We start from the raw sequence: 23,464 nt of genomic DNA, 5'->3' as shown, positions 1-23,464 counted from the left end.
CAGATAGAATGTGCAGGTTCTTCATCCGGGTGCTAGTGACCAGGGTAAGGGCTAAAAGAATTGCATTATGCTGTCAATCCACAACCGTGGATTGCCATTTTTATTCTGCAGATGAAGAGGAGCTATCGAGACTTCCTTCATGAAAACATACAAGGAATCCTTCTAACAAAGTGTGAAAATGGCCCTTGAATGCTTCAAAGTATCAAGTAAGTTTTGGAATCGTATACATTAATCGGGACAGTAATAGCCAATAGGAAAGTGAGGCAAAGGGACGGTTCTTGGTGCCGTATATAAAGCAAATCAGGTTGGTGTCAGAGTAGTCTGTGGTGGTAAGCAGAAATCAGTATACATAAAACAATAAAACATGTATGACAATTAGTCCACAAGGAAGCTCACTATCCTTACTATCCTTAGCTGCCAGGTTTGGGGAACGCCTATACATATTGTAGAGTACCTATGTAGCACACCCTGTAAGTTTCAGTCCTGGACCTGAAACAGATGATAAACTAAAAAATGATTGGTCTCCATCCTGGGTTCCAAGACCAAAATTTGAATGTCAATTCCAGTCCAAGATTGAGTGTGAGCAGTTGAATGTCATCGATGCAAAATATAAATAAATATGTCACTTAATATGTGTGAAGTTAATGGAACAAATAGTTTTTACTGGCAGTCTGCGAACACAGTCATAATCTCTACTGTGGACTCGCAATACGCATCAAAGTACAGCATCTGCAGTTCGTGCAGTACATCTGCAGTTGGAAGCGTGCTATCGATGTTTTAATTAGGAGAAACGACGAAAGGAAATGGCCCGTGGCATTCGCATGTGGAATCTAAAAACAGAAGCGGGCTTCCGAGGGAGCGATCCTCCGCGCAGATCAGCGGCCACCTTCTCTGCGGTCGCCCAACTTCCAGGGCAGACCGCGAAGGCTCCCGCTGCGCCCCTGATTAACGTGCGCCTTCTCCCTGCGAGCAGGGGTCCCGATAGCCAGCGTTCTGGCATTACTCATAACCGCGTATCTGTGATTCACCGAGATCAAAACCCTTCTGTTCCCGGGGAACTCAATCTGCAGCCCCTGGAATCTGGAAAGAACCGCTGCCATCGCCGTGCTAAGAGGTTTAGGAACAGCGATGAGGAGAAGGTTCAGGGAAGGAGGTTCTCTCCCTTTCGACCCTCCCTCCCTCCACATCCAAAACGTTTGCTCGGTAGAGTTCCAATTTCATGATGCATCTGGAAAAAAAAAATGAGGCAAAACAAGTGGAACTGAACATCCACTCTGCAAGTGCTTGGCTAGAATTACTGAAGTATTATCTTTCCTATTTGCACCTACATCATAGGTCATCTGATGACAATATTCTCTCTAACTGCCCTTGGACTTGGTTAGATCAGGCTATCTGACACCCTATCTCCAGTATTGCTTTTCGTTTAAACCTTTACCTTTTTGTTTGCCTTCTGTTTTATAGCAACGCCGTGTCATCAACATACCTCCTCCGCGCATGTACTAGAATATGATTTTCTTAACACTAACCAGCTGAGGGCAATCTCATTTGCTGAATTCCACTTTCAGAAGGAAGAAAAAAATGCTTTAGGCTACTCAAGTCCCTTACAAACGAAAACTTTGCTGTTGTGCAATGTTTTGTAATATGATGCTGTGCTGCAAGAGCCGCTTCATATTTTGATGCTGCGAAAACTCTCTCCTGCAATGCCTTCTCAGAGACCAAAGGGATACTTAAAAAGCTCAGTAAAACAGAAACCAGATTCCAGAAATGTAAAATATTTGGTTAAATAATTAAAGGGAATCCTGCCTGTTCAATTTCCTAGGTTATCTAGACATATCGTTTGAGAGAGCCCCAAATAAACAGATTACGCTTCTGCACTTCAGAAGCCACGGCCTTACACCCGTGCAATGCAGTCGACCCCACTGCTGACACAATCACATCTGGAAAACCACAACAGGGGAGGACGGGAAAGGTGGGTGGCTTCAAGTGATTTCCGAACACCTAAAAATAGAACTACAACTCGATACAAGATGGAACAGACTGCAGTAAGCCTTCCGACTTTGATACGGGCATGCACATGTACGCAAAAACGAGCAACTTTGAACAGCGTACTGCAAAGGCTGCTAACGACAAGATTTTAATAACGTTTTAATCGCTCGAGCCCGTGGCCAAGAAAAGGCTCGCATTAATTTGACCTCTTGAAAGGAAGGAAAATAGAGAGCGCGAGAGAGCGCGGAGATCAAACGGTATCGCCGAGTCAAACGGGAAGAATTATAGAGAGAGACTGAGCCGCAGAGACGTGCTGTTGTGTCTCAAGACAAGTGCTTTAAATCATGTGACCGTCGAAACGGCAGGAGGCGATCCGCGCATGACGCACAGCCGCAGAAGACGCAAATGACTCCGCTTGGAAGAGAGGAGGTTTCCTTTCTGCGGAGCTGCAGCAGGAAGCAGCGGGGGTTGATGCAGGCCGGTGACACAGTCCAAGAAGCAAATGAAAACAGCCTGTGATGGTGGTGGGGGGGTGGGGGTAGCCTAGTAATTTCAGCGGCATTCTTCAGAAGCCAGCGATGCAGTAGGCGGACAAGGTCTCATGTGGCCTACTGTCAGACCCTGCCAACATATCAACATTGACTGAGGTTCACAGCCACCGGTCACTCGTCCTGGACCGCCACCAAAGGAAGCATGGTGGAGGAAGACCATGGTTTTGTGAAAAAAAGCGCGCGGTCGGGCTGTGAAACTGCACATCACGACGGGACGCCTCTCCTCCAGACAGCCGTTTTGTAGAGCTGCTTCAGATTAATTACCGAGCAGGTTTCTGCCCGTAATATGAAAAGTGCGCCATGTTTTTAAACAGGAAACCAGACACTCAAGTATTCTGTGTCGTGGAGGAAAAAGGACATGGTCTAGATTAAGAATAGTCATCCATTTGATAACGTAAAAGCTGCGCTCATTAATTAAGATTCATTAAAATAGTTAGTGGGTACTGCTGCGATTTGCGTTCTCTTTCTGTACAGCACAAGGCGTAATGGCTGCAGAATCAGTGAAACAATCCCTGTCGGCTCCGAAAAAATAGAAAGCAGTTTACGGGCCCATTACGTTCAAGTTCATTAAAGAATCGAGTTTATAGACAAGTTCATTTCGGATTCTCTCATGATTCTCGCACAACACCGAGGCTGCCAGTTGAACTGCTGAAAGTGTTGCTGTATCAGAGCTCGTTTGAACTTAACCTTCACTGCCAAGAACCAAAGTTCAAGCTGGTCTCAACACTGTGTGCTCTTCAAAGTATTTCTTCCTGTGCTTCGAGAGAGCCAAGGTTTTGTTGTACTTGAACATTTTTTCCCCGCGAGTAATCGATTGTAAGGAGAATAAAGGAGTTGGGCGGAACCTTGGTTTGGACGACTGGCAGACAATAAGTGAAATTTTTACTTGGCAGCCGTGTGGCAAGAGCGATTCAAACCTCACCTCAACCACTCCAAAAAAGTACTAAACAGGCACCAATAGGCTAAAAACCTGAGGAATAAGTGAAGTGGGCTGGTGGGAGCGCCAATACCGAGAGAACGGCAGGTGAGCTTGCAGGTAAGCACACTTACTGTGGCTGGTAGAGGAAGAGCTCGATGATGTTGTCTCTTCCCTTGGGGTGGTTGAAGAAGACGAAGAGAGACCAGTGGATGAGCCAGGTCCTCTGCTGGAGGGACTGCAGGGGAGAGCTGACAGACTGGTGGAGAAGGGGGGAACAGGGAGGGATGCCCTTTAGTTTTTGAGCACCTGCCTCACCTAGCATAAATCAGTAAATGTCAAATTTATATACCCTTCCGCCACAATACTACTGAATACATTTCATGGAGTTGAAGAAGCCCAAACTGTCTGCAGGCAGTCTTAAAAAATCTATACATAAAAACAGTTTCCCCAACGAAGAATTTAAAAACAAAACAGAAAGAGATGTTGGGATCTGGTTTCTCAAAACTCCCACCCCGCACACCCCCCCCCTCAAAGTAAAATTCAAACTTGATATGCGTAACTGCAATTAAATGTTTTTTTACTTGGGCAAGGGGGCAGAAAAAAAAAAAAACACAAGAGCTTTGCTGAAATGCTAAACAGTCGATATTGCGCCTATGTAACAAATACGGGCGCGATATCAAATTATAGAACCAGAGCATTTACGTTGTTATCGATAGTCTCTCTTAGGCGGGTGAGGTCTTCCATCGCAGCCTCCCAGTTCTGCATCAGTATCTCAGAGGCCAGCTTCCCCCACAGTGAGCTCAGAGCGTTCCTGTCCGTCGAGGGAACCTGAAACAAACCGCATTACGCTTTCAGTCCCCTGGCAGAGCCGGGCCCCGCCCCGCGAGGGGCACCAACACGGGTCGGCAGACTCGGCTTACCAGAGGGGCCTTGGAGCTGGGGAGGTAAACAGCATTAGTTAGCAGAATAACTCCGTACAGGAGGGGCAGGGAGGTCTCCACTTCACCGGGAGATTTAAGAGCCCTCTATACTTCCAATAGATTCACTTTTTAAGGGTACAATCGGTAAGATTTCTGTGTTAAAACACTGTTACAAGACCACTGTAAAGCCCTTCCTAGCATTGAAAAAGGCTCACTGGCATGTTGACTCACCCTCTGCTCGTGTTCATAGTCCTTAAATTTGAGTTTCAAAATATACAGTATACAGGACCGACACTAAAACATTGTATAGCTGTACAATAATTCAAGCTCATTGGTTGAAAATTAGTTCTAATTGCCACAGCCAATGGCATGGGGGCGGGGGTTCAATGTCGTTAAAAGAGAAGGGGGAGGGACAAAGAGCGTCGTGTTTTGAGGGTGTTTGTTGCTGCAATTCCTCTCTTGACCGTTAGAAGTCCAGAATGACCTATTATACCTTTAATTCAGTCATGAATACTCAACTAGGTGAACAACCGGTTATTTTGTGAACAGTACGTTATTTGTGCCTCAGCAAGAAAACACAAGTTTTTTTTATGTGCACATATCTTGCCTTGTTGGTCAGCAGAAGGATAGAAAAAGATGATAATGCCCCAGAGCTACTCAACTTCATTATGAATCATGAACTTGGCAATCTTGGCAATCAAACTGGATATTTTCAGACCTTAATCACCATATGAACCTTTCTGGACTCTAAGAAAGTTAGCAAATTAAGCAAATATTTTTCATACAACTGTCCTGACATGCACTTTAGTGATTTACAAACCGCCACAAAAAAGAAACAACGAAGGAAGATACAATCACCGGTTGCTTGGCTGTTCACCCGTTGTCGGGACATCGAATTACTTCTGTTTACTGCGACTGCAGAAACGGAATAAACTCATCCTACTAGAATGGGGCTTTGCCAAAAGAATAAATGACCACGATGAAGACTGTTTAGCTTTCATAAAACCTAATTTGCTACACTTAGGGATAAAACGACTTCTGTGTTGCAAATGAAAATGTTCCACAATCCTTTCAGTCGAGCAGCCTAACTGGAAGCACATTTCCCACAGGCAAAGTTCTAGCGCTAGATTTGGTCAGCGCCATTTGCTTGACACTCAAGCGGTTAGAATGTACTGCATGGTCGATGCTGTTGGCATATTCAGGCCGTTTAACTGCAGTTTGCCATTCCCTTTATTATTCGCCATTTGCACCAGTTTCTTTTCTATGTTTTTATGTAGTATCAGTTATGTAGGGTCTATGTTTGTATATAGTATAAGTTACGTAGCGTCTTCTTGGGAATTAAGCTCTGCAGGGGTGACCGAGGAGACTGAAGGTCAAAATCGGTGACACCACCTATTTTTGAAATGCTGCAAAAACGCAACCTTACAGAGGAGGCCCAACATGGAGCAGGCTCTTGTAACTATGGCACCTGGGAGTGCACCTGGCTCTGGGACTCCCGTGCCTGGCGAGGAGAAATCCCCAGGATTCCTCTGGCCTTCCACTGACCTCGGGACAATCCCTCTTGAGACTCGAGGCTTCTGTCTTTTCTGGAGACTTTAATTAAGTGCGCGGCTACTAGTTGCAAACACATGTGCAGACCTTTGATCAACAAGGGTCTGGGCAGGGGGGCAGTTGCTGTAGGAGAGTAATTAAAGTGTCCACTTCTAAATGAGTAAACTAAAGTTGGTATGCAGAGGATGAATCAACGGCTCTGAAATCTGTCTGACTACAAGGGACTGATCGTACACTGGTTTTCCAAGAGCAATCTGGGTTGCTCAAAAAAGTAATTAATTACTTATTATTGAACCATGTGTCTGTTTTGCATTGGAAATGTATCTTAAGTTCTACTGAGAAGAGGACAGCCAATTTTTCTTAGAAAGTAAATACTTTCAAAACAAAGGTTTTAAGGTGATTGTGAAATGTGGTCTTGTTTCAAGGCATTTTACACACTTTACATACTTTTAACAAAACATCCGGTTGATCCAATCGTATAATCATCCACAGATGAAAAGCTTGGCAATTCAAGAAAGCTACATTCACGGAAATATGAACTGATATTTACAAGAAATAACTGTCGAAACAATCAACGTCGAGTCCACAGGCTTCTGGTATTAATTAAGTAAAAACAAACAAAATAAGCATATAATCAGCAGCAGGTTTCAGCTGGCCTATGGCTATGTGTGATAACTATCTCAGGATCCCACTGAGACGCTATAGTCCAGGGAATCAAATGGTATCAAAGAGATAGTCTAGAAGATAGTCCAGGTTTAGAAAGGACCTGATGACCAAAGGTAGCAGACATGACCGAAAGGAGTCAACCCGGAAGTTGGGATCGAGGATGTTGTCTACTAAACTGCTACAAAGCCATGTCCAAGCCCCCCAGACCACCCGCAGAGAGCAGAGACCAGAGACCACTAAGTGTGACTGCTGACCATGCCTTGTGTCCTTCTCAAGGCCTAAGGTGGGGTCTGTAGGGCTGCCGACTCTCAACATACATCCCAATTCCCCCCTGTGGTAGGGAGTTCAATTCCCCCTCCATGGGTCTTTCTGCATTGTGATTTATTTCTCTAGCCTTTAAAAACCATGCTTGGCCAAGACCAAAAACCAATGATATCTATCCAAAAATATCGATATCAAGCCATAATGTGCTGAATTACAATCAACATACAATTAATATCTGCCCTAAATGCATATTTTTCTGTAATACAGGCCAAAAATGGGCACCTGCCAAAACATCCATCATCACAGAACTGGCCCCATGTGAAATCAGCGAAGAGGTGGTCCACAAGCCCTTGGTCAGGAAGAGGGGTGGGACTGTTTAACATGTAACTTTTTAGTCTGCTTACGTCACATTGTGGCAGAGTTGGAGACTCCAGTCTGCGACTTGAACTCAGGTCACAGCCAAGTCGCTAAAATAATTGTTTGTGACTTGACGGAATTGACTTTGACTTAGATACATTTACTTGAGGTTCAATTGTAACTTGTACTTGTTAAGAGAAGTTAAAAACCAAAATGTTCTTAATATTTTTGTGCTAGTGTTTTACTGGGCTATTCTCCTCCTAGTTAACCACAAAGCTTTAGCTACATGCATGAGTGTTGCGTTTGTCTGTGCTATGATGCCATCATCAAAATGACTTGGGCATAACTCTGCATTGTGTGCATGTCTGTGCGTGACATTGATCGAAAAGCAGATCCACCTAATAAATAACCAAACCAAATATTTTTGGGTCATTTTCTATCTCGACACAAATTTGCCATTTTTGAAAAAATTACCTATTTGACTTAATCAAAATATCTACTACTCTTAGAAGCTTGGAAGTCATACACAAAGTGGTTGCTGATGTAGTATAGTAAACCATCAATATAGTTCATATAGTTCATAATTTAGACCTAAGTAGATACAAAATCAGAGAACACATTTTCAGGTTTCCCTGCTTTAATGCCAAAGATATAACCTCCAAGTTAGACACAAACCCCAATTTCAACTCACAACTTACTTTTTTGGTGCCACCCCCCTTTTTTAGAGCCAAATCCTTCTACAATGACAAATCCAATGAGGCTAACACTTTGCATGGGCTCTATCGAATATATAATGAACATTTACACAAAGTTCGAGCAAAATCAGAGTTGTCACCCAGTGGTCACCAGCTTTCTGTGTGAACTAAAGCTGGAGAAAATGCTCTAATGCTTTTAAGCAGGTTGGTTGCTGTATGAAGGGCTTCAGCCCTTAGTAATTGTAGGGACAAATCAGCTTGTCATTGGGTAAATCATAAAATTCCCCATGCCGAGCAAGAAATGCAACCTTTCATTTGCATGGGGAATCAGAATGTATCATTAGTTCTCTTATCTTGAAACTGAGGCTTTGAAAATGGAGAAGGAAAATGGAAAGCAAAACAAAAAACAGGCCAGTCTCTTACATTTCATTACAAAATGAATTTCGGCTTCAGCACAAAAATCCAAGTAAAACTTTGTGGTTTGAGTTCAACAAGGTATGTTCTTTCCAGTTTGTTCAAGCACCCGTTCCATTACAGAAATGGCCAAAAATATGAAGAAAAAAAAAAATAGGCAGTGGAAGATGGATTAAAAAAAAAAAAAGTGTCATTTAAAAAGGTTTCCTGCCCATCACACGGCAGGCAAAAAATTACGCTACCCTGACTCTGAACACCCCGAAAGGTAAGTGATCCATTCTGAACAGTGGGTTTCTTTGATTGAAAATATAAGTTGGCTGGCTCTAAATGACTTCAAAAAATATAGAACTTAACAGAGATGGGCATTTAGGGAAAAACGGTTGTGCTGCCAATATAAAGGTCACCGTTTCGTCTCTAAAAGTGTTTGTTTTTTGTTGGAAGTAGGTGTGTGCTCCGTTTGGCTGGCCTCCACGTCATTACGGTTGGCTCCGCACACTGACTTGCTTTCAGCAGCGGCCATGCTAGAATAGTTTCAATACCTGGATTTTCCAGAAGTTACCTTGAGTTTCCATTTGTTCGCTAAAATGGCACAGCCGCTGACTGACCAGCAACAATAAATTTACTGTGCTGGAAATCCTACAGGACACTCAATCTTTATTCTCAACATCCAATCCCTGCATTAACAAATGATATGAATAACTTGCTCTTTTCACAGCACACTGTAACTGGACCTCTGTCCTGGATTTGCAAGCCTTCACTTTATCCTGCTTACCTTTCCCACGTAAATGACTTATAGTGCTCCCCTTCTCTCATAATGAGGCGGTTTGTGGAGATGGGAGGTCCAAGAGAAGCAGAGAGAGCAGGTATCGAGTATAGGATTCGCACTGATTCAATTTATTTTCTACATGGCTTTTTAAGTGGCTTTGCATTGTCAGAACAGGGAAAAAGTATCAGGTCGCAAACTGCCAGGCACTTGTTTGTTCTCACCAGAGTCTAAAAAATATTAGCTAATAGTTCCAATATACTGAAATTAAAAATCCTGATAAGAAAAAGAAATCAGCATGACTGGGTTAAAGCAATTTAAGTTAATTTAGGTAGGTGTTGGTAAAATACTCAAGTCATAAATACAACTGGGATTTAACATGCTAGCCCAAATCAGAGGGTACACTTTGCTGTGTCACTCAAACAATCAATCAAATGCTTCTTTACAGTGAGGGAGCTGACGGTTGTCTCAGAGCCAGCCTTCTGAGGAGAGTCACTAGAGGTGACCACCATTTCCACCGTTTCCACTGGGCAGGACTGAGGAAAAATCCTCACGGCTGAAGTGGCCTGAATCGTGCCCCTGAGGAAAATCTCTCATTTCAATCCGTGTTATAATAACAAAATGGTTGAAATTCTGTCAAAACACACCAATTTCCGTTCTCATGAATATGCAACGCTGCTGTTGGGCTGCAGGATGGAAAGAAAGGACTTTCTCCTTTCATCCAAATACCACAGAACGAGGGAGGGGAACACAAACAAATAACTGTGTGGCAGATATGACAAACACTGCCGTGTCATGCAATCAGTGCACGACTGGGAAGAAAAGTCGTGCAATGTACGATGTTGAAAGCATTGGCATTCGAATAATACTTTTTCCCCTCATCATAGAGTGTTTTGTGAACTCTAATAGTGAGAAGATTCAGATCATCTCGGAGGGTGTTCTGGGAAATCTACACACCCTCAGTCTTCAGGTTAAGGAAACCTTATGTGGCACCAAGCAAAATCCATGAGAAGAGATCCTTGGTTCACCTGGGGTCTCAGTATCTCCCAGTTGACATTCTAGAACATTCTGCACTGTTCCCCTCAAGTCCTGATGCTTCACCTTATAATACTCTCTTCACCACCTCAATGGAGCAATGCATCCGGTAACAGGCCCTGGTCATTCTCCCGGCTTTGCTTTCATTACAACGGCTCACTCTGAGACGGAATTCCCCTGCCCCCAGCACCACCCCCATCCCCCGCCTGGCAGAGGTTTCCCCTGAACCCAGACGCCATCGCAGAACCCTGCACCTCTGACACTTTCTGCCTAGTTCATCTTTCACTCACTTTCTTCAAGGCAAACAGGGGAAGAGAAGCCACAAACACCAGAGGCCCAGCAATGAGTCCTTTGTTTACCGAGGAGAGTAGAAGTACGCATGTGTAATGCAGATACTGCCAGTACTTTCAATGAACTGTAATTACCTTGCCACAAACCTACACTGGTATTATCTGATTTCTAAACTATTCCACTAGTGAAAATTATTTAATCTGGGCCCTGGGACAGTCCCCCGTCTCCTATGTTAAAACCAGACAAATAGTCTGGGAGATGTAACAGGCGCTGCGTTTCCATGGAGCTTTTCAGCAACTGTCGGCAATAAAGAATCGGTGTGCTCTAGTCGGCAACAGAAATAGATCAGGGGATGTACAGCGAATTTGAATAGAGCTTTGCATAATGCACTGGGAGGAGTTGCTCACATTAACTATGAAATATGTGCAGACAGATTTATCACGCTTTGTATAATAAATCAGAAAACGTGTTATGACATGAATCCATACATTCGGATACAGAGCCCTGGGCTGCTGGACTGCAATCAATAAATAGTTTACTGAAGCATTTATAGACTTCTGTGACTCCATTTCATAAAATTAAAGACAGATTATGTCTTCTGTACTTAAAAGACTCTTATTGACCAAGAAATGTTCTCCACTGCAGAATACAAGGTCCAAAAAAGATTGTGACCTAGCATATGATTTGTGGACTATGAATGAATCTCCAGATAAAAGGGTAAAAGAGATAGACATTTCTGTATCAGTCAAGAGGATGTCAGAATGAGAACAGCAACAGATTAAATTTGTTCTTGAAATACAACAGCATTCCAAACGCAGAGCACAGCCGCATTACTGGTGATTTACAGTATTCGGCATGGACCGGTCGCTGGGAAAACAGATCATAAAAACAGTAATTTATACTCGCACTTGAAAGGCTTTTACTGAACTGAGGCTTTCGAGAGAAGTCTCAATCAAAATAGGCTGCTTATCTACAGCACCACGACCCGTTAAGCCTGAGTGTGGTTGACGCACTCAATTTGTAAAACAGGGAGCCTGTATTTGTGACTCCTCGGCCTGCCTAGTTTTCAAAACAGACCAGAGTTCAGCCCTGCTCTACACAATGCATCCTTCCTTCTACATCCCATAATCCTCATTTCAGATGTTCGCGGGGAAGAACTTACCAGAACACGAAAGAAGTACAGGTACTCAGCAGCTCCGGAGTAGTTGCCGCATTCGTACTGGAACTTGGCGTATCTGTAGAGAGTATCCAGGTACTCCTGCCGAAACTGTCAGGAGAAAACGTTCCAAAATATCAGCTTGCAGAGGAAGAAAATGCATACTGACTGAGAAAAAAAGACAAAAATATTGGCCAACACGTCTGAACGGTTGAAAGAATAAACGGGTGACCTCTCTCATTTATTCTTACGCGTAACATTTGACACTGCCATTACCGAATGCTTGGGTGTTTTTGTCTGTGCCAGTGAAGGGGCCGCTCTCTGCAGTGTAAATGGTTCCCTGAATACTACAATTTTTGGAGGTTTATATCTGAGGGAAGAGCCCAAACAATGGCTCCTCTGAGCATGACAACAAATTGGGTAAATTGCTGCTTCTTCACTGTCGCCATGTGATGTCATCTTGAACTGATCGCTGCCCCAAGCGCTGTGACAGGCATTATTAAAGACAGCCATTCCCCTACAGACGAGGACCCCTGCCCTTTTGTGGGGGTGCGCTGAGGACAGAGAGCAGGTCAGTAGTCTGTCGAGCTGGGAGGGGAGCGGCGAGGAAGTGCGACACCGAACATACACTTCCCGCATTTTTGTGGCCAGACCCACGGGTCTCAAACTGTTCCGTTTATTCTTAACAATTCACCACAGAATGTAAATGTCTACAGAGCTCTACAGCCCGTGGAAACCCTCAAATGAGCTAAGGTTTGGGAAGTCATTTTGCGTCCCCCGCGCGCCTTACAGCATTCAGTTCACAAAGAAGTCAAGAGAAACGCTGGAGTCGGTAGAGAGACGTCAACGAAGTGCTACTTACGCTGTGCTTCTCGGCCAGATAGTCGAAGAGCATTCGTCCGTCTCTGGAAGAAATAAAACAACATCTGTTAGCAGCTCTTCCAAACAGACCAGTAACTGATTAACCAATACATTTATGATGGCTTAATATAATTTTTCTTTTTCAATTCAACGAAATACTGCAGCCCAAGACACTGGTAACATTCCATAAATATAAATTTGTTCATTTAAAAGACGTCCTTAGGACAATTTACACGCATTTAAAAATTCTAGCAGGTGCGTCAGTGCAAAGCTGATCAGAAGAGGTTGAGTGGAGACAGGAAATCAAGATGCAAAGAGAAGGTTGAACCATTAAGATGGATCAAGAGTTGCCGTGCTCTGCTGGTAACTCTATATGCAGAAAGTCCAGGTTAGCGTGCGACCGATAGGCCCTTCAACATTGGGTCCTGTAAGCCGCGTTTAATTTTACAAAGGCAAAGGCCGCCCTGCCCTCAAAGTTGATGCTTGAGAGCAAATTGTCGTAAACAGACCATCCAGCCAGGAGAAGAGCAATTAAATTAACTTTCACCAATTCCTAATATTTTATAATATAAACATTTTGTCTCAAATAAAGGTTGAGGAAGCTGCCTTCCTAACATGGTATTGGGGGGGGGGGGAGTTAAGACTGCGGACCATGTGACAGCCCTGCCAGCCCACGTGCAGTGGCAGTTGATGAATGAGTTTGGGGCTGGTAACCAAGCTCACCGCAAGACCATCCCTCTCAAATGTGGCTTGCCTCTAATGAAAAAGGAGCGGGGGGACTCAATCTCGGAAGGAGGTGAGTTTACTTCTTTTTGTGGGACGTTCAAAGGATGTTTATAAAAGCACTCTCGACTACTCTGTATTTACGCCATTATATTGCCCTGTGACATGTGCTGCCATTTTGGGGGAGATTAATCTCCGTTAATGGCTGCAGTAAAGGACCTGAACAATGTGTTTCTCCCCGCCGGTCCCCCGGCCGCCTCCGCCCCGGCCTCCATTTACTGCCGCTGATGTAAGCCTGTGTTAAACGCTGGATTACATCTTTACTCTGTCAGCTCTCACCACCCTCGCGGCTCGGGCCTAATGAGGCGCAGACCGGCGAGGGGGAGAGGAGGAGAGGGGGGCCTCCTGTCAGAGGTGAGCATGCGTGAACGTTCGGGCTCTGGACAGCACCGGGTAACAGTTCAGACGGAGGGGCCTAACCCCCCAAAGTGCTGATCCTCAGATCGATGAGCCTCTTTCTCAGATGTCGGGGCAGCTCCTGCTGATCACAGCGCCTCGTGGGAGGTGTGGACTAATTTGGGAATGCGATCAAGGCAGAAGTGTCCCTTTTAAACGTCTGGAAGGGAGGATGACGTTTGTGCATTGTTGACCTACAGAAACTCCATAAGCTTATTGGGCCACCACTGACTCGGGGGGGAAATGACCATGGAACAACTTGGCAGAAGACTCTTGGGGGGCACAAGGCCAGGTATGACACTGCTATTGGCTCGCCCCATTGCCTAATCTGTAGACTGATGAAGGTCATTCACTTTCACTTTATATTGACAGGCCAAGAGTCTAGACCAACCATCTAACACTCCGCTCTTTGAGAGTCACAGTGACTGCTGGTTTCAGAGTGCTTCATGATTGGCTAAACAGTGCACATACCTGGTTTAACATAAGGGCTAAACTGCTTGCTGACTGAAAGAAACACAAAAACATTTGCAGACACCGCAGCCCTCCAGGAATGGAGTTTGAGATCCCCGGTCTAGACAGTGAGTAAAATGACAAGCTCAGATAGGCTTAATAGGCCTATTTTTGTCATCAAAATCTCTCATCCAAAGCTCCTTCAACCTGCCCATTGCCCCCCAGAAAAACATTTAAAAAATGGTTTCTTAATTCATTGACCAAGTCAATGTAAAGAATGAATAAAAGATTACATTGATTTGAATTAAAACAGATTGTCAACCAATGGGAAACCAATGCCAAAGTCTAAAAACCACAACTTAATCCACATTAAAAACATGACTGGAAAGAAGGAAATGCTGTTTCTTCAGCCAGTTTGTAGAATCCCACCCACCAAGAGGACACCAATTGTAAAAACTGCACGTAGGAGAGGTGCACGTACTCCAAGTTAATGCAGGCCTGCTACAACTTAATTTCAAATCCAAAGCAGTTTAGTTCAGAATAATCCACACAATGTGCATAATGAGCTATAATCAAATATAAACATCCCTGTACCTTGAACAGACTTCCGAGAAATAAAAATAATGTTTCACATTAACAAATAAATATGAGAAATAAATAAATGAAAAACCAGTATCAGTCCACCACTACTTCCAAGCTGCATTTTCATTTGGACATTTCTGAAAACAATACCAAAATAAGCAACAGTTCTTTGGTTTCCAGCTCAAGTTTGATGCTAACAAGCATTGTGCTATTTACATGCAAAGTTAAAAAGTGTTGTCTTTGTTATGATTACAGCAATTTTTTTCTCAATTTACTTAAAAATATTTGTTTATGCAATTTGATCAAGGAGAAACTTACTATGAGAACCAAAATGAATTAGGTTACCTGCCAATGGGCCACCATAATTCTGAAAGCTGTCACATTTGAGCACATGAAATGTAAACCATTTGAGAAGTTTGAGTGTCTGCCATTACCAACCGTTCATGGATATTTCAAAAGTTTGGGGTTTATCAGAGTGCAGGCTAGATGTTGGCAGAATTAAGCAATAAACTAAGTGCTCTTACTCAATTACAATGAAACCAAAACGTACATGCTTTGTTAATTCTGTTGTAAGCAAAATAATAGTAACAAAGACAAAACTAGAAGAAAAAAAAAAACCCCACACATTTCAAGCCATAATGTAGGCAACTCAAAATACAAAGCATATACATTTTTAGTCAAACAACACCCCAATCACACATCTATCATATCCGCACTTACAGTAAGTTACTCAAGCTAGAGTGCTGTGTGGGGGGGCATGCTTTATGGGGAAACACATGTTACTAAAGGCAAAATGACTATCAACCTTAACTGACCTTTTAGATGCCACATTAAAATGGTATTTGTGGCAGACGGCTACAGGGCATATAAACACCTACATAAACTAAAAGTTGGTCAGGATATAACCAAAGCAGTATTGACCAATACGTTCTAAAAGGGTAAGCTCGAGATATTTTTAAGAATTAACTATACATGAACTATAAATTAATCATAACATTTAAAAGCATAAGTTTATTGAGATAAACTTTTTTCTGTCAGCAGTGATTATGTTTTAAATTTTGAATATACCAACAACATCAGCGTAATTTAATGAAAAAGTCTATTATAAGAATTGTGTCTAATATCTGTGGCGTGTTTCATTATGTAGAGCTTTCCATTTAAAAGTTGATATTTCAGATTCAAGGGAAAAAAATCCCTACAGAAACATATCAAGAAGTGTACCACAACTAGACAGGAATGAAGTCCGATCTTTCATTTCAGATATGTAGTTTCATATGCATTGTTTCACATCCACAAGTTATTAATCAAACATAAAAAGGCTGATATTACGGGATAACCTACTGGAAACCTTGGATATGATATCATGTTCGTCCTATGGTTTTTAACGGAACGGGTTTCAATGAACCACAAGCTGAATTATTTCCAATAAAAGAAAAAAAAGGAAAAAATATTCTTCCCACAAATATACAGAGTGTTGACAGACTGCTACTAGCATTGAACCCTCTGGGGTCAACAAAAAAACAAAAAACAACTTACATTTCACAAGCACAACAGTTTGCGGAGTATCTTCAGATTTTTTTTTTTTTTTTTTTTTATATACAAAAACTGGTACGAAAGGTCCTTGATTGGTTGGCTGTTTTTTATACTTTTGCAGACTCAGTCAAAAGAAAGGCAGATGCTGTATTCAATCAAATATTTTCATCAGCATTGACGTAATAACTATAATAAGGTTTACCACAGAACTCCATGCTATTAGTCTTTTGTATGGCCAATGTTTGCACAGAACCCAAACCCTTTCACCAGATCATTCTCAACCAAAACTTATGGTGACCCAGAACAAAATGAAATGGATTTAGGGCTTCTCAACCAATTTGATGGGCTCTGTACCTAGCAACTGTGCACAATATTACTAATGTCAAATACACATGCTGTTGATTGCTGATTGTCATCACCAGAATAAGAATATAACAGAAGAAAGAAATCAAAAGGATTGCCTGCACACAAATCAACAGAAGGAAGGCAGCTATCCAATAAACAGCTCTAAGGAGACGTTATTCTCATGATGTAAATCACGTAACAAATTACATGTCTGGCTTTGACAGATCGCCATTAGTTGGAATTCAGATAACAAACACGCATTCCCAGAGCCAGTTAAGAATCGCTAGCACAAGACAAAGAGGAAACTGAATACCTGGACCTGAATACTGAACTGCCTTGTGCTTCCAGCAGAGTTCCTTTATTAAGAGTGACATAAGCAAGGTTTCAACTGTTGTGGGCATTGTGATGAGGACCGCAACGGTCAACCGCAACAGCACTGTAAATAAAAGGATGCTGCCAGGAATCACAGGGAAGTGTGCATGTATTCCCTTTCCTCTTAGGGGGCTTCAGCTAAAGCAGTCATACCGGTGCAGACGGTCCCAGTCACAGTACTATGAGACCCACCATCTTACAGTCACAGTGACACTCACCTGGTGGACTGCATCTGCCTCGTGGTCTCTGGGTCTTCAAACATCTTGACGATGGGCTCGGTCTCAGACTGTAGCTGCTTTAGCTGGGCCACGACCGTGGTCCTCTTCTCTCTCAGGGCTGAAGACAGGCGAAAATGAGGCAGAATAAACAATCCTCCGCTTATAAACGGCACACAACTGTCAACGACAGTGCCCCTTATTGATATTATTTTAATGGTTTACCTCCCCGTTTCTCCTTAGTTCAGAATGCCCACTCAAGTTTCACATTTGTATCAGTACTCATGCCTGCAATCTCTGCTATTGATATAGGTTAGGCTGCTGACAGGCATGATGTCAGCCACTACTTCTGAACAGACTGCAGTTCACCAGTGCGGCTAACGCAAACATTAGTCTGAGGAAGATGCTTCATGTGCAGCTCGGCAGATGAGCTTGCAGGCAGCCGATCAACCAGAACGAGCTGCTAATGAGCAATGAATGAAGGACTGTCCTCTCAGCTAACTGAAACCCTTAAATCCCAGGAAAATGCAGCCAGCACTGGCAGCCTGGAGTCCATGCCAGCCCATGGGGCTCATCCACACTAGAAGAACAGTGTCTTAACGGGATGAGCAGTCAGTAACTGTTCCAACACCTACACGAAACAAGCTGGCTTAGTGGTGCCTTCCTATTCCAAATCATGCTCCAAAGGGAACGCTACCCACGCAATCCGCAACTTAGCAGGAAAACAAACAAGTAGTAGTGAGTAGAACTCAGTGGCTCTCAATCTATACACTAATGCAATTCGACAAGAAAATATGCTCACAGTGTGGAATTTCCTTGTCAGGGAACAGGTTCTTGTACACGTCCATGGCGAAGTCCACCATGTTGGTGTCGCTGAGAAGGTCCAGCTTGCCATGTAGGAGTTCCTTCTCATTGTAGATCTGGAATACAGAATGGAACAGGAGGGTCGATTAATGGTGTACACGGGTAGAGTAGACATACATTACAAGAAAGTCAGGAGGGCAGAGAACCTTCTCAGGATGCTAACCAGGACATGCAAGGCAGTCTGGGTGTACTACATTGTATGATGGGAGCTTGCTGGCTGTGGAAATACTTTCCATGAACAAGGACAGATCTGGGCGCACAAGTTAACAGCGAACCCTCACTGGGGAATGTCTCAGCCATGACAACATCATTTTGCCATAAATACTGCTAAACTGTTGTTGTTAAGGACAACCAGTCCTATTGCAGGAGACATGGTTGCTGGGGACTAGTACTAATTTGTTTCACACACCAAAAATGCAGCATGAAGCTTGCTTCAAATGGGGTCTACAAATTTACAGAATTAAACAGATTTTTCACCCGACAGCTTCATTCGTGATCGTAAAAAGTGGCTGCAAAGCAACCTTTTTATATCCTTAACCAGTACTAACAGGAGTTTCTCCCATTACCACTCACCACTTAATTGGTTATGTCCTAATTACAAACAGGGCAGGTGATGTAATTTGAAGAGGTAGAACAAGGGCTGTACGCAACCGTCCAGCAAATAGCCAATCATCTAGCTTACAGACCCCTTCAAGCTAAGTTACTTTCCCAAGGAGATTCGGAGAGGCTATTATACCGAACTGTTCAAAAGGGGTAAAATGGAGTTTCTCATTAAGGCCATAGAGTGCCAGTGAATTGAATCTGTAGATCCAATGAGACTCGCGTTGAAGTAATTTGCTGTTTGCATCGCCTCCGTGTCTTGATGGCCGGACATGTTCAATAGCAATGCACCTTAAATCAGTGAGAAGTAGTTCAAAAGAACTACCTGTTTGGCAAATCTGTATCATCTAATTTAACATGCTGATTGTGATGACTCTTAAACTAAAACATCCAACATACCTTACGTATACACCGTAAGTAAAAACAATGACATATACCATTGATTGAAAAGATTTCCCTCGTTATATAATGTAATGCAAACGGGCACCATTTCACCAATGACATAAACCCTGTAACAGTTCAAATGACCCTCTGAGGTAAAGGTTTGTAAAGAACCAATTGCCATCATTCAATGTTACCAAGTGCTGACCGTCACTAGATTAAGCGACACCACCCACCGAGGCTAATTCTCAAAAGAGACTATCAAAAATTCCGGCCACTTTTCCAGAGACATTGCAGCCATTGAGATTTCCAATGCACCAATAAACTGGCACTGTGAATGAGAGGAGTGTGTGACAGTGACCACATGTTGCCAGGCAGCCAACATGTCCCCCAGTGCCCACCCATAAGAGAGATGTTAGCAGGGAGACTAGAGCTGACCAGCTGCAATGGCTTTGCACCAAAAAGCCATATCTGATAGTTTTCACTAGCTCTTCCATTCATTTATCACTGCCTATAATACTATTTGCATTTGCCAATAAACAGTTCCCTCACAATCAGGTTCCATCTCATGAGCAAGGGGAATATAATGAGCAGTGGATTTATACTAATATGCTAATAAACATGGCATCATCTCAGAACAAATCTGAAGCTTAGAAGCTACTCCTGTGAGAAACAGGTTCTTTGAAAACATTTAATGCTTCTGCACCCATTTATTTATCTCTTATTTGAATTCATTGTGAAGCACTTTGTGTTGCACTATGGTGTATGAAATAAGTTATATAAATAAAAGATGATTGATTGATTGGTTGATATGTTGAAACTTGCAAAATATGAATGTTTTACAATACGGCGATTGGCTGCCATGCAAGGCCCCGACCAGCTCATCAGGAGCATTTGGGGGTTAGGTGTCTTGCTCAAGGACACTTCGACACAGCCCGGGCGGGGGATCGAACCGGCAACCCTCCGACTGCCAGACAACTGCTCTTCCTGCCATCATATAAATCCCCTGAACAATTCAATTTTCAAGTAACGTTGGGGGAATACCAAAACAATAAAGCCCACTTTTCCTGTTGAACTCAATGGAAGAATTATTCAGGAAAAACAACCCTTGAAGTATGTACTGTATATCTAGCAGCAGCATGGTTGTTGGCTGGGGTTTGATACCTCAGACCCTTGATGACTTAAAGCCATTTAGCCAGCAAATGTGTTCCATACTGTATCAGCATAATTTACAACTAAATCTAGTCCCACCCCCCAATTCAAAGAGTTATAGCATAGCTTGTAGGACATCCTGAAAATAAGATATCCAGACAGGTGATGTTGATAGGTCACATACATGGTATGCAATGGATATGCAACTAAATACAAAACATGACTATTTTATTTGACATTATGTTAATTTGCTTGTGTATATAAAGTGCTGTAATAACTACATGGTGAAACCAAAATGTATAAAAACATGGTTAACAAAAGCTGAGAATCTGCACTTTGACCACATATGAAATGCTTGATTACCAAAAAAGCAAGCAAGGGCAAGACAAACTTTTGACCGGTACTTCTCTACAGCTACCCTAACTTGCATCTTAGGCTATGCTTTAGTAGCTATATACTGTAGCTTAATACTTTTCGTTTTGAATGTTATAGCTCTTTAACTATGGGCTTAAATTCATATTTCTCCTTCAATGTGACGTTTTCCTATTTAATGCGTTAGAAAATGTGTATGACTGCATTTTTAACAAGGATGTATCGTTTGGATTGTCTGTCTCTACCCCATCTATACTACTAGCCAGTATTATATTAGGATATGCATAATTTACAAATCTTCTAAATGTATACCTGTTACCTAAACCATCTCAACCTAGATAGATTGTACTTAACATTACGTTGTCTTGGGGCCTACCTATTCATACTAAATACGTAAATGTCTAAGTGGCCACAGCTAGCTACTTAGCAAGCCAAATAGCTAACATTTCAATTACGATACATCCGACTGGCTAGCTGACATGTCCACTAACTTTAAGTTACATTGTGTCGTGTTGCACGCTTTATAACGTAACAATGAATTCATAGCTAGCTAGAGTATTTAATACGTTACTCATAATTCTAATATGTATATAACTACGTTTGACTAAGTTAGCTAGCTAAGTTAGCGGTAAGCAGCTATTGTCATCGTTTGCCCGGTTTACAATCACGTTTTAACGCTGCGCTAGTTACTGAAGCTAGCTTAGTTTGATCACGTCTGTTTTGACTAGCTGGCTGGCTGACCGTCTGACTAATTAATTGTAATTTTTGTGAAGAAATTTGTGTCTTTCACAGAGATTTAGCAAGCTGGTCAGGTAACTCTAGTATTCCATCACAACGTGTTAAGAGCTCCCGAAGCACCGTTTTCTTCACTAACGTTAGCATCTAAAGTCACATCATGGATAAGCAGACAGCAGTTGCTGGATACATTAAGCGAGCTCGCCAGTTAACGACTGCTGCAATTTGTTAGTTGCTTTTTTAAATACAATTTATTGCAAAGTCGCACGACATGCCAAATAAAGCTCCATCTGGCTAGCTAATGGTTGCTAGGCCAAAAAAGGATATACCGGCAGCTAAGCCTAGTCACAAATGGCTGTTCCTGCCTGTTAGCTGCTGCTAGCCTGTTAGCTAAATACACGTGGCTTCCTTAAAAACACGTTTAACAAAACTGTGAAAATGAAAAAAAATGTTATAAATGAATCTATTAAGTAACACATACATACCTCTTTAACAGAGAGGAATTCCAATAAAGGAAAAACAAGATGACGGTCTAGAAAATGCGCGATTTTGGTGGTTAGATCGTACTCCGCCATCTTTAGAACAGGAAAAGGGGGGGTATTGCGGAAAAAAAAAAACTTTATTAACAAAACAGCGTCTGAGGAATTTATCGAGCGACTGCTGTGAACCCACGTCTTTTAGAGGGAACGGACGTATTGTATGAAATTGTTATAGTGTTGTTATTTTTTTGTTTGTTATTTGATTTTTAAATAATACGTTAAAGTTAAAGCGTCTAAAATTCAGATAACAGAGGATCTGTTTTTAGTAGTATTGATTTGTTTCATGTATTTTTTCAACCTCAACAAGGTGGAAGTGTATCCCATTTCAGTTATTTTATAATACGCTTTTTATGTCGTCTTTCATAAAGTACCAGTTTAAAATAGTTCATTGTTACCACACTTGCATAAGGAACTAGAACACTGAGTTTTTTCCTTTCCAAATGGAAAAAGGATCATGGTTGCACTGTAAACCTTTCAGAATTCCTATAATTTCAGCACATAGTTGATACAATGAAACATTTCATTTATAAAGAGAGTCATCTGCCAAGAGAACTTGTTGAATTTTTAAACATTGGGATTGTTCCAGGGCCCACTGACATTTCTCCAGCAGACAAAGTATCAAGGAGAGTTCACAAAGACAAGATGCCATGACCTCACTGTGGAAAAGATATAAACAATAAATGTTTGAAATTAAAGCAGGGTTTTGAACATACCAAAAATGTTAAGCTCTGTGAATGTGAAAGACCCTTCACAGAAATATGATTAGAATAATTGATTTGCTACCTATTTGTTTGTTCAAATCCTGGCAATGAAGTAAAAATATACCCCACCCTTCTTCCATTCAAACAGCTGTCTCATAAAGATGCCCATGTGTTGGCCATACCCAGCTGCAAAGAGCCAATATCAGCTTCCAAATGGTCCATTTCTAATAGGTTCCACTAGCCCCCTTGTTTGCTTGACAACGTCACAGCACTGTCCTGCACATTCAAACAATCTTCCCCTTGTTGCCATGAGCCTTACCATCTGACATCAGGTAGAAATGAGTCATAAGCACTCATAGGTCACCGTGGCAATTTCTGTTTTACTGGGTGCCTATGATGCAGCCAGTGCTGGCTCAGTGACAGTGCCCTGTCAAACTGTTAACATGCAGGAAAAACATTAATATGCTGGGGAAGAAGAGCTGAAGACTGTTGTTCTCACTGCTCTTTTTTTCAACTGAAAAACGATAAGGTCAGAGAGGACACTGACAACAGAGAATATTTTTTTTTCTTTGATATTTTTTGCTTTGTGTTTTACTATATTTATTTGGCTGAGTTCATATTCCCAAGACACTTGTATTGATGCACACTATAACATTCTCACCATGGTTTCTTTGCTGAAGGTTGACTTGAACTTGAACCTTTTTTGCTCCTAGAATTTGAGACCATAATTTCATGCTTACTTTACAATGGTGCTTGCCAGATTTCACAGTCTGAATTCATATGTGAAGGATGGTTATTTGCAAACCAATGAAAACATTGCACAGTGTGTCTTTTTGCAAAGTAATCAACATCGGGGCTCAGTCTGTTCCACGGATCCACATATGACAAAGTGGCTGTATGTGAACATGTTAAGTGTTCCAAAACAAGTTAATAGATTACCTTTATATGCTTGGTTTGTTATTTTTTTCGTATTTGGCATATCTACTATGAGGCTGCCTATGAAAACGCTTATGAA

General features: G+C 42.2%; 1 protein-coding gene across 1 annotated transcript in view; it reads right to left on the bottom strand.

The window, feature by feature from the left end:
- Positions 1–21,835, bottom strand: part of eif3ea (eukaryotic translation initiation factor 3, subunit E, a) — a 40,411-nt gene extending 18,576 nt beyond the window's left edge. Inside the window, exons 1-7 of the mRNA XM_061244638.1 lie at positions 21,695–21,835; positions 17,908–18,025; positions 17,109–17,226; positions 12,431–12,473; positions 11,575–11,679; positions 4,159–4,284; positions 3,588–3,712 (exon numbers count right to left, since the gene is read on the bottom strand). Coding sequence (XP_061100622.1) covers positions 3,588–3,712; positions 4,159–4,284; positions 11,575–11,679; positions 12,431–12,473; positions 17,109–17,226; positions 17,908–18,025; positions 21,695–21,784 — 725 coding nt within the window. The 5' untranslated portion in view covers positions 21,785–21,835. The remainder of the gene's footprint in view (positions 1–3,587; positions 3,713–4,158; positions 4,285–11,574; positions 11,680–12,430; positions 12,474–17,108; positions 17,227–17,907; positions 18,026–21,694) is intronic.
- Between the last annotated feature and the right edge of the window lie 1,629 nt (positions 21,836–23,464).

This window comes from Conger conger, chromosome 1 (assembly GCF_963514075.1).
Source record: "Conger conger chromosome 1, fConCon1.1, whole genome shotgun sequence".
Lineage (NCBI taxonomy): Eukaryota > Metazoa > Chordata > Actinopteri > Anguilliformes > Congridae > Conger > Conger conger.
The sequence above is the reverse complement of the archived record's forward strand: the minus strand, read 5'-3'. Positions and strand labels throughout refer to the sequence as shown.